The sequence below is a fragment of the Alligator sinensis genome, unplaced genomic scaffold (assembly GCF_000455745.1).
Source record: "Alligator sinensis unplaced genomic scaffold, ASM45574v1 scaffold131_1, whole genome shotgun sequence".
Lineage (NCBI taxonomy): Eukaryota > Metazoa > Chordata > Crocodylia > Alligatoridae > Alligator > Alligator sinensis.
Genome location: NW_005841830.1, coordinates 5,708,534 through 5,724,724, shown reverse-complemented (window position 1 = coordinate 5,724,724; position 16,191 = coordinate 5,708,534). Strand labels below are relative to the sequence as shown.

The following is a 16,191-nucleotide window of genomic DNA, read 5'->3' as shown; positions in this document are numbered from 1 at the left end:
ACAAACTGACTATTCCTTCCCCACATGGGGAATTGACGACATCTTAGGACTGTACTAAGATGAAATGCAGCAATACCGTAGGGCTCAGGGGATTGGCAATAAAAGATGGAGCTCTCCCCCTTTATGTCACCTGTTCAGGTTGCTTCCATTTTAGTAGCCGTGGACAGCCAAGAGCATTGTGTGGTTATTTAGTGGCTTATGTGAAATGTTTTTGTTTCCTCAGCTCTGTTCTTAGTCAATAGGCATCTACCCCACAGCTCTCGCCAGTTGTCAGCTTTGTGCACAGTATCAGCTCATAGGCTGATAGTTGGTCCTGGAGTCCAAGGGAGAATACTGACCCCATTGAAACCAACAGGAATTTGGATGTTGACTTAAGTGGTGCCTTTTGTTGATTCCTTAGTATGGGGCAACATGGGGGCACTTGCATTGCCTGTGTGCAAATGGTAAATCAACTGCGAATGCAGATGTAAGTGAGTAGATAATGTAGGGATGTAGCAGGTGAGCTTATGGAGAAAAACGGTTCAGTTCATGCCTCTGAAGTGAGAGGCCATTAAAACCATAGAAAATGTTAAGAATGGAAAACATCCGGCCGACAATGCCAAAATCTTTTTCAAATAAAACTTAATCTCAGCTTCCTGCTTTCTCATCATGTCACTATCCCTTCACCACTCAGAGGCTTGAGAGTCTCTCTGAACCCATTCCTAGTACTTGCTTTCAAGCCCTCCCTTGAATTTATTTATACTCTGTGCTCCCGTAGCTTATCCCATGGCTCTTATTGTTTTTGTCAACTAGCTTCTTTTTTTATCATTTGAGAAAATTCTGTCTATTTCAGCCCCAGAAAAGCAGTTTTGCTGTTCATCTTTTTTTTGTTGTTCATCATTTTATTGCTCACCTTTTTTTTGTACTTTCCTTCTCAGAAAACCAAAAGGGACGTAAATAACTTTGATCAAGACTTTACACGAGAAGAGCCAGTATTAACACTGGTGGATGAGACAATTATAAAGCAAATCAATCAAGAAGAATTTAAGGGGTTCTCTTACTTTGGAGATGAGCTACTGCCATAGACAACATTAGGCTGCCAGATGAATGATGCTGCAAGAAGTGGTCCTAAGAAGATCCTCAAGTGACTGAGACTCAGTAGATCAAAAACTACTTCTCTTACTATGAGCCTGTATCCCTACCTAAACTATATATTTATTGATATGTTTTCTTTAATCCTCTGATCTAAAGGCACTCTTAATTTCTGTCTCTCAAAGCAATGCAAAAGAATATTGTATCAGAAATTGTAGATGTAACACACTGCCATATTTTTTTAATTCGCCACTTTTCTTTTACTCGTAAGACTTCCCAAAAAGGGCACAACTTGTATCTTCTCATGTAATAAAAGGAACCATGCAGTTTAAGATGGAGACTGCATATCCAGTTATTTGTCATGAAACATTACATCATTGCCATACATCCTTAAATTGAGAGAGAGAATGCATGTTGTGCCATTTCTTCTGTACTGGCGATTACAATTAAGTTTGTATTCAAAGGTGGAGAAGATAATTTATAGCTTTGTCGTAAATGAAAGTGTCTTTCTTGGATGTGCAATTATTGATCACATATGCTTTAACTTACTGGAGAGTAATTGTAGTATACAACTATCCAGCAAAAAAGGGCACAGCTTTTTGAAGCTGCCAAAACTTTTCATGAAAAAATCAAAGAACTGAAACATTTACTTAAAAAAGGAAATCAGATACTTTCTAGACAGATACTAAAGGGCTAAAATGTAACAGTAGACAGATTCTCCAAAAACCTATAAGAGCTTTAATAGATCTACATAGGTTTTCCACAAATTTTACAGGTAATTGGGTATAAAGTAGTTTAATTACTTCCTAATAAACTTGTACCCAAGACAAATATGCCATTGATACACAATGATAAGTATGGAGGTATTTTTAAAGTTACTTTTTTTCTTTAAAAAATAAGATGTTTGTATTCCAGTGTAACAGGTCCCTATTTATTTTTCACAGCAGTGTGTTACTTTTGCACACTTTTACAAAACCATAGTACTACTGTGTTTTATTTTTAATGTGTAAAATCTAATGAAATCTGTGCTGTTAGAAGAACACAAACCAAGGCTAAACATGCATTATGTGGAATCAGTGTGTAAGACTGAAGATCAAACATTCAAAAACTGACATTATTGAAAGATGTAAATTGATTTTCTTGTGTATTAATTGAAATGGTAACTCATGTGGACAATATTACTAATGTGAAGTTACCTCTTGTAGATATGCTAACAGTGTTATGTACTTATTTCCAGGAGTATCCTGTGTTTTTGTGTACATGTATCGCTGAGGTCATTTTATTATATATTTTACTGGACTGAGTGAGCAGTTAATGGAATCCATTTTAATTGTTGTTCATGGATTTCCAACTGCACAAAAATATATATACTTGTGATTGGCAAAGTGGCACTAAAGAAGCTTTTTTGCCTTTTGTACAGGTGAGATTTTGTATATAGTGTTTGCTGCAAGGCCTGTGGAATTCAATGAATATAGAGGTATCAACTGCTGCATGTTTAGGCATATTATAAAAACTTTAGTCTATGAAAGAATAATTATAATAATGTCCATGTGCAATACTCTTGTATGTGTATTGGTTCAAGTTACTGTCAGAGAGATGAGGTTTTTTGTTATAAAAGATGTAGACATATATTAAGCTATACTAAATCTCTTGTATAGTTCTCTTCAACTCTATTATGATATGATAGAGCTAGGAAAGAGAAAGGAATGTTACAAATTGTAGTGGACAAAGTGTGAGTAATTGGCTTTAAGCAAATCTTGGTCTCAAGCAAATAAGTTTGTGTCAGTTTTGCATCTGGCTGCTCAGAGCCTGTTATGGATGAAAACATTCAGTTCCATTTTGGTTTTTTTTTAAACTCAGGTGTAATTATTATATATATTCTGATGATGATTTCAAAATATTAAATATTATGATATCAATTCATGTGTTGTCTGGCCTACAGGTTTAATAATGGATCAAACCTTTAGATTAATTTAATTTATCTTCAGTAACTCTATGTACTGGGAAAAGACTAGCTTCTGGAGTTGAGTACAAGCACAGAAACATCTTAACAATTGCATCATCTCATTTTTTTTAGGAAGGTATGATAAAACTGCCCATAAATTTTCGTGTGTCACTACTGGCTGCGTGTATTTTTCACCACATTTCGCTTTTGACATCCAGGCAAGAACTGATCACAACGCTAAATGTTCTTTTCCATAGGTGACTAGACTGACTAGGAAGACAAACTATTCCAAAGTGCACAACTGTGTTTGTACAAAAATAGGGGCCTTTACGCAAAATCAAAAGCATTTCTTTTTGGGGAGCACATACATTCCACAAAGATTTTGATGAGTAAACTATTTAGTATGCTCCCAGTTCTAACATAAAAATCATTAAACTGTTGTATAACAAGAGGCCTCAGCACCTGCATTTGTTTTGTTAGGATGCTAAGAGAAAAGTCAGAGAGAGAAATTTTTTGCATGGGCAGATGTTTCTTCAATACAAGTAAATAGATCTGCACTGGGTTTACATCAGGAGGTTTGTCTGTTACCTTGAACATTTTTATGTAATTCTTAAAAATGGACATTCTGTTACATTTCTGCCTATTCTGTAATTTTTTTCTTGCTCTCTTTTTGTGCAAAATGCCAAAAAAAAGAAGAAAAGAATTCAATGTTTCTTGTTTTCCTCTCTTACAGACTTTATAAAGAAATGGAAACACATTTTTTCTCAATAGTGTGAAATATAATGAATTCTCTCCAAAAAGGCTAAAAAATTACCTCTTTTTAAATTATGTGCAGACTAGCTCTGGCTAAATACAAAATGTATTCAGTTTTAGGGGGGTTAGATTTTTTTTATTGTGACAATTTATTTGTACAGGGTTTTTTTTCTTATGGATGTAATTTGAATCTCTTGCCATTCATTAGTGTTATTTCATCATAAACATTATTACTGTGCCAAATGTACTGTATTCAAAAGGATGTGAATGTGTATTGTTTCAGAACCTAATAAATACAATGATGTTAAATCTTATTTTTTCCCCTTAAGTCTTCATTAGCATTCCTCTTGAGCTAGAAAACATTCAAAGAGCCTAAAGAAGAATGACTTTTATGTGCAATATAAAATATTGGATTTTTTTTCTTTGCTTGCTTGGTTGTTTTCATTAGGTGGGGCCACTTTGCAAAGGAGCCTTTTTCCTAAATAAGAGGCTTAATCCTATGAGGAACTGATTCCCTTCACTTCTTATAGATTTTAGCACCTATTTAGGCATCATTTCAGCAAAGCAGTCGTGTGCAAGTATGACTAGTAATTTTGACATTAATTTAATTATATATGTTCTTAAGGTTGGACAAATCTAAATTATGTCCAGGATCTGAGAAAATATTTGAAAACTTTTTTAGTTATTTAATTTATTCCTTTAATGTTTCTTGCTGCCTGAAAAGTGCATGAGATTTTAAAAGAATGATATTGCTTTAACATGAATGTTAAATGGTCTTGGCTCACAGTGAGTACAGGTCAATGATTTGTTTGCCTGAAAACAATTATGCTGCATAAATAACACATTCTAAACTGTTTCTAATTTCCACAATATATATCAATATTCTTCCTCAGCATGTCTTGTCCATGGAAGAGAGTTTTCAAAACTAGGGTTGTATACAGGAGTTCATTTCTATCAGAAGAAATTTATGCTAGTAGAATAGCCCAGGATCTTGACTGTATAGATGTTCCTCCACCTCCATGGCTGGAGAGCTTCACAAGTGAGCTCTACAGCCAGGGGGCACTAGAGGGCTTCTCCCTGGGCCACTAGTGCCATTAATTGGGAAGCCCATTAATTGACAGCCTATCCTGTCCCCTGCCTGGGAAGGGGACAAGCTGTCAAATGCCAGTTGGCAGCTCCTGGGAAGCAGTAGCTGCCACATTACAGTCCTAGGAAAATGCTCCTCCCCACATTTTGACAATCAGTTGAAGGTAGGGGGTGGGGGGAGGAGGAGGCATCCACAGGAGAATAGCCCTGCTCCTTGCATTCCTCTGGGCTGACCCTGTCTATGGGATGGGGAAAGCAGCTACCCCCAACACCTTCTCCAGACTGGGATAACCCTAGTTTTCAAAACACACGGGAACCTTTCCCTTAGCTCTGCTCCTCCTTGTCCCTGGAAGGAGTCAAGCCTGGGGAAAATGTGCAGACATTCCAGGAGCAATATAACCCTGATTATTCCCAGGTTATTTTTCTCCTGGAGTAACCATTTGTACTCTGAGGGAGAAAGCTTGAATACCTGCACGCTTATTTTTTAATGAGAGAACAGCGATTCTCCCAGTATAAATTGTATGTCTGTACATAAACCTGGCTGAGAAGTAACATATTACCCTAAGTAGCTAAAAATCCATCATTGCTTAGGTTAACCTTAAAGGTCTCTTCCCTTACTCACTCCTGCATTTTTAGTTACTGCAGTTCTCTCCCTCCCTCCCAATTCTCCAAAGCTCACTGAACCCCACCAAAAGCCTACAGTTGATACTTTAAGGAGCTATTTACATAGCTAATGCATTTACAGTTTTTTTCTCTTGTACACAGGTGATTTGCCTGGTGATAAGGCATTGTCATTCTGATTCACTATACACACTGCAAGTGCTGCATCTTGCATGTTCGTATTTGAGAAGGTTAGACACCAGGGATGTATTCATCTACTTATGTGATCATCATAGTCATGGCTAACAGATATCTTCATTACACCTCAGTGAGGTAGGTGCTCACATTTTACCACAATGAGCATAGAATATAGACTTGTATGGAACAGTGTTTTTTATAGGGAAAGCATTGGCAGAATGAAAATTCAAGTAACTTGCCCAAGAAGTCTGTGATAGACACATTTCTACATTCAAAACCTTGGTCAATACAAGTGATTCTCAATCAGGGTGTCAGGGCATCTTGGGGTGCCACCAGATCTTTTGAAGGGTGCCATGAGGTGTGCGGAGATAAGTGAGGAGCTATAAGATAAGCAGAGAAACTTAAGCAGATAAGCACAGACCCAGACTTGTCCCTGCCTGGATGATCCCTTATTTTCCTGCCAGGTTTTTCTGCAAGGAAGTAAGAGCTATAATCTACAAATTAGGTTTTTTAATTGGGTGCCACTCAGTTCACAGAAGCTATGGAGGGTGCCTCAAGTCCAATGAGGGGTGCCTCTGGTTCAGAAAAGTTGAGAACAACTGGTCTATAGAGATGAAGGCAATGCCATACAGAGATAGCTAAACTGGGGAAGCAAAAGCAGGAAAGCCTTATTGCCTGGGGCAGAGTGGTATGCTAATTAGCTCTGGGTTTATTAGCACCAAGCTAACATTTTTTTGGTTCCTTTACCAGTGCACAGAGCTATCCCAGAATACTCTGCAGGAAGCTGCCTTCGACTATGCAGACTGTTGTACACAAGCTAACACATTAATTGAATCATGGAAAAGTAAGTCTGAAGGGCTTTTAAGAGGCAAGATAATCTCAGGCCATGAACAAGCTTTACTTTTGTGGTGCCTCTCTCAGTACAAAGAGAACGTACAGCCATTTGGGGGAATTCTTGTGGAAGAGAAATGGCTCTTCTGCAAGAAATGAGATTGGATACTTACCAGGAAGGTCTCCCTCCTCCCAAGCTAACTTGAATGGCTGTCCAGCAGAAAGGGAGGACGAGTACTGGCTCCCTAATAGCCTGCCCAGGGGTGAGCTGTCAGGGATCTCTGTGGAGACCCTGCCCTAAAAAATCCCCTCTTCCCACCAATCAACAATTGGGGGGGGGGGCATTCTTCTCCAGTAGAAGTCTTCCCAGGACAGGTTCCTGCCACAGGAAAATGCCCCAGGCTGCCCTCACTCTGCTGGAGCAGCGTGGAGTAAGGCAGAATGTCGTGTGCAATGGAAAGGCTAAGGGAGTCTTGCCACCATGGCAGAGTGCCCCTGCCTCCCACCACATTGCTCTGGGTCAGCCCGGAGGACTATGAGAGGAGGCAGGCTGCCATCCCACTGCGAGGCTTGCCACCAGGCAGAATGCATCCACCCATCCCACACTCCTTCAGGTTGGCCTGACAGGCACAGAAAAATGGCCCTCTCTTCAGCTGATTGGTAAGATAGGGTGGGGGATATTCTCCTAAGGCTGGCATGCCCCCTGAACTGTGACAGTTGCTGCTTTTTAGCAGCTGCCAACCACCAATTAACAACCTGCCCCCTTCCCAAGCAGGGGAGAGGGCAAGCCGTCAGTCAGTCAACTCCACTAAAGGGTGATGGGAGCCTGGAGAGCAGCCCTCCAATGCCTCCTGGCTGGAGAACTGCTTGTATAGTTTTCTGTCCGAGGACTGGAACACATGTATGCTCTAGCTCCTGGGCTGTTTTTTTACTGGTAAAAATTCTTATGACCTTTAATTTCTGTGGTTTATATAGACTAGTGGTTCTCGACCAAGTACTGAAACCCCCTTCCCCTCAGTGGTGCCAAAGTGGCAGCCAGATAGAACTGCCACATGCACAGTCCTGCTACAGTAGGGCTCTGATCAGCCTACAGCAGGCAGGAGCTGGCTCAGCAGTAGCCCTTCCCAATCTGCTTCCACCCACACTCCTTTTGGAAAGAGGCCTGTGAGACCATTCCACCCGTGCACCTGTGTTCCTGGGAGGAGGATGGGGGGCGGGGGGCAGACCAGGAAGAGCTGCACAGCATGGCTAGGGACAGAAACTAAACATAAGCCAGTAGAAGTGATCAGAAACTGGTTCAAATCTATAACACAACAGAAGTTCAGTGCACATAAACATAAACCGCTTTCAAAAGATAAACTTGAATGAAGGTAGTGTCAGACTTAAATAAATAAACCAATTTAACCTAAATCAGTTAACTTCTGTCCCAGCTCCTGTACAGATTCAAGTTAACACACCATCCCCAGGATGCATTGCACCTCCCCCTGCAAGCCCCCGCTACCCCCCCTTTACAGGGTGGGTTGGCTAGCCTTGGTGCAAGCTGTCTGCTCCAGCCCAACAGGAAGGTGTGCTCTAGTGAATGCCAGTTTCCTGGGCTGGCTGAGCAGCAGGCACAGGGGAGTTTTAATCTGGAGGGAATAACAACCAGTTGAGAAGCACTGAGGCTAAACTGAGGCAGCACCAGCAGTGATTCTCAATCAGAGGTGCCGTCCCCTTCAGAAGAGTGGTAGACAGGTCATGGCTCTGAAGAGATTGAGAACCACTGATATAGACACATCTCTGTTCAACTCCCCAGTCAGCCACAAACTGCTTGAGCAAGTCATTTAATTTTCCTTGTGCCAGTGCTTTCCTTCTAAAAGATGCTGTTCTGTATAGGTCCTTATTCTGCGCTCATTATGGTAATATCTGACCACCTACCTCACTGAGATGTAATGATGATATATGTCAGTTGTGACCATGAGGGATTCCAATATTCTGGTGCTGAGCACATAAGCAGATGAATAGAGTCTAACCTATGAAATTCTTACCGGTAAAAATGAACACCTGTATGCTGCCTAAATCATCCCAGACAAATGTTTATCTAACCTGCACTTAAGAACTTCTAATGGCAGAGATCCACAGCTACTCTAGGTAATCTGTTCCAGTGCTTAACCACCCTCCTGAGCGGAAACTTCTGCCTAGAATCTAACTTATCCCCTTTGCTTCAATTTGAGCCTATTCATTCTTATCCTGCCCACTATGCAGACAACAATTGATTGCCATCCTCATTAAAATAACCTATTTTGTGTTTGAGGACTTATCAAATTCCCATTCCTGCCCTCAGACTTTTCTTCTCTAGACTGTATAATCCCCATCCTTCACAAATTGCTTTCAAGTTCTCCAGTCACCTGTTACTTTCCTTTGAACTCCTTAATATTTGTCTATTTCTTTCTTGAAATGCAGTCTATGTCTTTCTTGAAGTGCCCAAAACTGGCTGTACTCTAAACGAAGCCTCACCAGTGCTGAACAGAGTGGGAGAACCATGTCATGTAATTTCTGTACTAGACTCCTGTTAATGCACCCCAGTGTGCTGTTATCCCATTTAGCAACAATATTACATTGCTGACTCATTCAGCTGGTGATCCACTCTAACTTTCAGATCCTTTTCTGCAGACTACTCATGCATCCTTTGTGACATGTTTGTGCACCTGATTGGACTAAATTTAGGAAGAAACAGCGCACTCAGTTGCCAAGTGTATTGCCTTGGAATGAAAATGGCTATGCATTCCCGCAGAATATGTACATACCCAAATTTAATGTAAGCAGTGCTCATTTAGTACACTGTGTTGTCAATGCTATGGTATTAGCAACCCTGAAAGTTGAACTAGCTGTTCTCATTTTCAGGTTTTCAAAAAGCAGCCATGAAACAGCTAGAAGCCTTGAAATGCGACCAACAAATACCACAGAACTGACTGTGCCATGTACTTAACTAGCATTGCTTAAAACTGCTGTCTGGCCTGTGGTATTAACAGCCCCCAAACTGACTAATTGCCCTCATTTTTAAGTTTCTTGCAGTCAGCTTTAGGGCTGCTGCTACCCCAACACTGGAAGCAATGCTTAGTAAGTACTGTCAGTACTGTGGTAGTAGCAGCCTCAAGACTGATTAGCTCCATTCACTGTTGAGGTCTCTAATAGCAGCCCTGAAATTATTAGACACCTTGAAAATGGGAAGAGAGAAATCATTTTTGCAGCTGCTAACTCCAGGCTTCTAATAGCAGACCTTTGACAGAGACTTCCCCTTCATTCTTTCTAACACCATTAAAAAGTGTACAAGTAGCTACAAAGTAGAAAGTTACATTTAGTATGCAATTCACAGGAGAAATAGTTTGTTACAAAGTAGACAATGGGTGCATCTACATAAGATGCTTACTGTGGAGTTGACTAATTAGCTCTGCAGTAAACATCTCATGTGTGCCCCTATTACTCTGGAGTAAACTAATTAACCTCTGCAGCAGGATACTACTTGTAAATACAAGTACAAATACAAGTAGTATCCTGCTGCAGTTTTTTACTCTTCAGCAGTGCATGTGTAGATACTGCCCTGGCTGGCTGGGGCATGAGGGTGCTTCAGTGCAGGGGCAGCCTGCCAGCTAGCCCCACACTAGAATACCCTCATACCCCAGCCAGCCCTTCTGCAGCGTGTTGAGCTGGGTCAGAGCAGCCTTGGGTTGGCAGGCTGACTCTAAGGACCCTCTGCCAGCCAGGGTTGCTCTGATCTGGCTCAACATGCTGCAGTCCTGGGTGCACGGTCAAATGGCACACCCAGAATCAAAAAGCTCCAGAGTTTATTGCTTGGCTTTGCACCCAGAGGGGATGAAAGAGGCCATGTGCTGAAGTGGTCTATGCATTTAACTAATGCACAGATAACTGGACTTTGTTAGAACATAAACTGTAGGCAACAAATTGGAACTGACAGTGTGTTCAGCAGTTAAGCAAGTTATGCCTGTATCCAGTAGTGTTTACATGGAGTACACTATACTTAGCATTTGTCCTCATTGAATTTCCTCCTATTCATTTGAGACCATGTTTTCCAATATATCAAGATCATTTGATAGGACAGGATTAGGATTCAGGGTGTCTGTTATCCCACCTACCTTCGTGCCACCTGCAAATTAACTAAACGTATATGTACTTCCATGCTTATTGATAAGAGTATATCAAGGACTCGGTGAGCAACTTTTCACCAGGGCATCCATGGGAAAAACCAGGAGTAATGGCCACAAACTCCTGGAAAATCGATTCAGGCACAACATTAGGAAAAACCTCTTCACACTCAGGGTGTGCAGACTGTGGAATAAGCTCCCTCCAGAGGTGCTGCAATCACCTACCCTGGAAATCTTCAAGAGGAGACTAGACAGTCACCTTGCTGGGGTCACCTCACCCCCAGTTATCTTTCCTGCTTGGTGCACAGAGCTGGACCCAATGGGCATGTCTACACGAGATGCTGACTGTTCAGTAGCCTGATGCTACTGCAGTGCACAGTAGCATCACATGGCAAAAACCATGGCATGACGCTACTGTACAGTATTGTCACAAAACAGGCATTCTCTGGTACTACTGCACAGTAACACAGGTTACTGCACATTTATTCAGTACTTGTTTATATAAATACTAAATAAATGCGCAGCAACCATTTCACATTAGTGTCTTGTGTAGACATGGCCGTTGAGTACTTGCTGAACACTTGAGCCCAGGATAAGCCCCTGGGGCATCCTATTAGATACCTTCTCCTAGTTGGATATTTGAGCCGTCAGTGTCTCTCTTTGAGCACAAGCATCTACCTCATTATGTACACATTGCAGCAGTGTCATTGCTTTGGTTACGTAAGAGAATATCAAAGGCATGTCAAAAGCTAGCTAGCAGTGGTGTCTATAGAACTATATAGTGCTGTATAGACATTCTCCCAGTATCCTTCTGAATCTTAGTCTCATGCCTTTACCTCTCTCTGAGCTTGTTACTTTTCCTTATTAAACATTACAGGCACAGGTAGCTAATTTTACTGTTGTATTATTTTGGTTGTGCATACATGAAACAGGGGCCCTAAATTGAAGCACTGGGTTTTAGAAAACACCGCTTCAATTTAGGGCTGATTAAACCCCTGTGTCGTGCACACACTCCACTGACTTACCTGCCTCTACGGCGGAGAGGGGAGGGTGAGCTGCCAGTGGGCAAAGCAGTCCCTGGGCTGCAGGGGGAGGAGTGCTGGTGCTTACCTCTTTAGCACTTGTGCCCCCCCCCCCCCAGCAGCACCCACCTGCAGGCACCTGGCTCAGGCGGTCCTGGGGGGCACCACAGTTGTACAGGGAAGCACCAGGCCCCCACGCAGCTCAGGAAGGCAGGCAGGCTCTGGGGGGGGGGAGGAGGGGGGCTGGAAAGATCAGGCTTTCTGCTTTTCTTGGGTGGAGTTGCTTTCCCAGGCTGCTGCCAGGCTGCCTGCAGGGTTTCCTGCAGAGCCACGGAGTGAAGCACAGAGCCTGGTGCTTCATTCCACAGCTGTATGGGCAGCACACTAAAACTCCTTGAAGAACTTTGTTTGCTGCACCCCAAGTCATTTAAGGCGTATTACACCACCGAATTTCCTACAGAGGCTGGAATGCGCAATACGCCGCCGAGGCATGCAAACACCAACACCATTAAAGCGGTGCAAAAGCATTTAGCTCACTTTGAAGTGTCATGCACATGTGCCTCTCGTTTCGTATACACACAGCCTTTGATCTCAAATCATGGCCCTTCATTTCGGCTCTGTGCTTTTTTTAATTAAAAAAATGAAATAAAAATACTTTCTTATTGTTTTCTCTCTAATAAAAACATAGGGATAGTTAGCTAAAGGGTGGAAAGTGACATTCTCATTACCCAAGTGGCTACTTCAAATTGTAATAAATCAGCTGCACATATTCTAGTCAGTGGCGGTACCAAAAGCTGCAGAAGAGTGGAACAAAAATTGTGGAAGCTTTGGAAATAGAGATGGCTTGGGTAAATTTTCAGATGCTTTAAATGAAACAGTTTCCATTCCTTGCCCCAGTTCATATTTGTATGCTCATTTTCCTTAGAATTTTTCCCTCTATTTTGCAGCTGACATTAGGACAAACCAAAAACAAAGGGAACCAAACCCCAAAAGAATTCTGGTTCATTTTCCATAAGAGAAAAAATAATAAAAATGAACCACAAACTTCTGCTGCTGCATTTTCACTAGCAAAGGCCCTGTCCATATGGCTTGGTGCTAACATGCAAGTGGGGAATGCAGCAGGGACCAAGGAGACCATGGGATCTGGCTGATCTGGTGGCAGGAAGCACTTCCCCCTGCTGGGCTGAGTCTGCAAAATGTCGAAACAGCGTCGAAACAGCGAAAACGTTTTGACAAAACCCAACCGAATAGTGCTTTCAAAATTAAACAGAACTCAAAACAAAACAGTGTTCAATCAAAACGTCGAAATGGAAGTCGAAGCTGAATACTGCTGTTTCTCACAGCCCGAGTTGAGAGCTTTCTTTGGTCTAACTGCATTCTTTGAGTCTAGAATGCAGCTTCCATCTACTAAACAGTAAACTGAATTTGATTCATAATGAGGCTTCGAGGGGAGGACAGCACAGGCACCCAGCTATTAGTATATGACTATTTATCTCTATAGCTGCACCTTTAAAATTCCTTCTGTCTTGTAGGCGAGGTTTTCTATTATAGGAACTCAATATTGTTCAGTGGAATTTACCCTACAGGCCAGGAAATCCCAAGCCGGACATTAGGGATTTTTAAGAGCCAGTATTATAACAGGTATTCCTTAGCTATTTTAACATATAGGGTTTGCCTTTCATCTGTTTGGATCTGATTTTACAGTTATAGAGTAAGGTAGAAATCACTGCACTATGGTAAATGTAGATATGAGTCATTTGTAATCTTGTGCTGGTTTTGGGCCTAGCTTGACAGTCTGCTAACCACAGAGCTTTTTTTAAATTCAGGCATTTTTTGGTCAATATCTGAAAAAGCTTATCTGAAGGAAGAGAAATCCTTTCCCAAAGAGCATCCATATGTTTTCATTAAATACTGCTGGCCCATTATTTTAATGTTCCTAAAATCTGAGTTGTTCACTTGCTTCTCATTGGGTAATAAACTGGAAGTCTTTGGAAGCAGGGGTGCAAAGAAGAGCTTTGGTTATTTTCATATGTGCTTCCAATCTACTCTGAATACAATCCGAAGGAAGTAAGAACTTCTGCCAAGAAACTGATTACTAGATACATGCAGCCAATATCAGCCTTACCATGGGATAGTAGTGCCCAACCTTTTGGCCCTGTGGGCTGGATGACTGATTCAGGATCAGTCTGCAGGTCAGATCCAGTCTGTAGGCCCAATCCAGTATGCAGGGCTGGCTCCAGCCCTAGTCACATGTAGTGGATCAGGCCCTTGTCCTAGCCCTACTGCTGGAGCAGTCTCTTGGCCAGATTGCACTTGTGGCCCAGGCCCCACATGCAAGACCTTGTCATCTGGCCTTCTGGGCTTAGAAATTTGGTGGCAGGGAAGCTGTGGTAGTGTTAATTGCCTCCACTCCCATGCTGCCAAATTTCCAGACCTGTGGAGTGCCCCACAGGCTGGATCTGGCCTATGGGCCAGAGATTGAGCACCCCTGGCCTAGGACATTACCACAACAAGCTAGAGCCAAGATCTAAGAGGTCAACAAATGATCATGGCCTACAGGGCCAGTCCATAGCCAGATATGGCAGACCAGCCCTGTGACATTCTTTCAGCCCTTGGGACCAGATGGGTTGATGTAACAGAGAACCTTTACCCTGTTACAAAAAAGGGGAATGGTCCATTTCAGGGGAAAGATTTGTGAACCAAACAAGGGTTGTTGGCAAAGCTGGAGTTAATAAACAGCCCTGTGGTCAGGCCAGCTGATAAATCACCTGACCAATGTGGGTAGGGCTTGAGCAGCATATAAGCCTGGGACTGAACCAAGCCAGGGAGTCTAGCCCTGTGTGCCACTGGACAAAGGACTCCTGGCCAGGATGGCTGCAGAGGTGCTCTAAGGACAGTCAGCAGAATATTGCTGCCATATAGAGAAACACAACCCCAGGTAAAGGGAAGTCTTGCTGTAGGACAGTGAGCTATTGTTGTCATTTGCTATACCTGGAGCAGATTAAACTTTCAACTGGTGTTTTGGGTGGGACTAGAAAGGTGTTGTTTGGAGGTTCCATTAGTTCCTGGTGGGAGCCAAGAGACAGAGAGACAGACAGAAGGGCAGGAGTGAATGAGATCTCGCTCAGGGATCCCAAAGGCAGCCTCCCTTTTCTAAATACTTATTTGTATCAAGGCATGGCAGGAAAGAAGGGGAGAATGCTTAAGGGACCAAGAGCATAACAGGAGCAGGGTGACAGCCACCCCTGGGGTCCTGCCAGTTACGAAGAGGAAGTGATGAACAACCCTGTAGAGTCATCTACATCTGTAACCGGGTACCTTCATCACTGGAGGGTTTCATGAAGAGGCAGGATATGCACTGGTGAAGAATGATTTAGGAGTAGTAAGCCCCGGCCCCGGCCCCGGCCCCGGCCCCCATCCAGGGTTTGCTAGGGATGGGGGAAGGGAAGTCTCCCCCACCCCTCTGTAGACTGGGCTGCATCCCCAGCCAGGCTTGCAAGGAGCAAGTCCCCAAGGAGCAAAGTTAACTAGCTTGGGCAGAGCAAGTATCTCTATGGTGCTGAACCAAGCTATGTAAACTGTGCGGGCCGGGAGCACTCCGAGGCCCTCGGGGGTGCACGGCGGGCTGTAGCCAGCAGCCCTGGCATGCGGGTCGCGGAATGCAGGCCGGCGGACTAGAATTAGGCACGGACGCTTAGCGGTTGATTAAAGATTATTTTACTTACACCGTAGATGGTCGCGGTGCAGGCAGGAAAACTTGCTTGCAGTTACAGATAGGAAAGAAGAGCGGACAAGAGTTCTAATCTCGCGAACTCTAGCCCAATCCGGCTGAAGGCTCTAAAACCGTGAGCCCGTCGTGTCAACCGAAGAAAACAACTCGGAGAAGAGCTCTGGATACACTCACACGAAGTTTGCTAGGCTCCGTGGAACTTGCACGCAGGGAAGGGGTTCGTCGAGGGATCGTTCAGGGAGCAGGATGGAGCCTCAGGTGGCTGGTTGGGGGAGGGCCAGCTCCCCGCTGCCATAGATTTCATAGATTTCATAGACATTAGGGCTGGAAGGGACCTTGGAAGATCATCGAGTCCAGCCCCCCGCCCAAAGGGCAGGAAGTCAGCTGGGGTCATAGGATCCCAGCAAGATAAGCATCCAGTTTCATCTTGAAGGTGTGCAATGAAGGCGCTTGAACCACCTCCGGTGGCAGGCTGTTCCAGACCTTGGGGGCTCGGACAGTAAAGAAATTCTTCCTTATGTCCAGCCTGAAACGATCTTGAAGTAGTTTGTGACCATTCGACCTCGTCATCCCTTGGGGCGCTCTGGTGAACAAACGTTCCCCCAGATGCTGGTGGTCACCCCTGATAAACTTGTAGGTGGCCATCAGATCACCCCTAAGCCTGCGCTTTTTCAGGCTAAAGAGCCCCAGGGCTCTCAGCCTGTCATCGTAGGGTCTGCTTCCCTGACCTCTGATCATGCGCGTGGCTCTTCTCTGGACTCTCTCAAGCTTCTCCACATCCTTTTTGAATTGTGGAGCCCAAAACTGGAAGCA

At 43.3% G+C, this 16,191-nt stretch overlaps 1 protein-coding gene across 2 annotated transcripts in view; it reads left to right on the top strand.

Moving 5' to 3' along the window:
- Nucleotides 1–4,061, top strand: part of PRKCE (protein kinase C epsilon) — a 518,294-nt gene extending 514,233 nt beyond the window's left edge. For both annotated transcript variants that reach the window (XM_014519408.2, XM_025204781.1), the window contains exon 15: nucleotides 918–4,061. In XM_014519408.2, the coding sequence (XP_014374894.1) occupies nucleotides 918–1,064 (147 nt within the window). In that variant the 3' untranslated portion in view covers nucleotides 1,065–4,061. The remainder of the gene's footprint in view (nucleotides 1–917) is intronic.
- The last annotated feature ends 12,130 nt before the right edge of the window (nucleotides 4,062–16,191 follow it).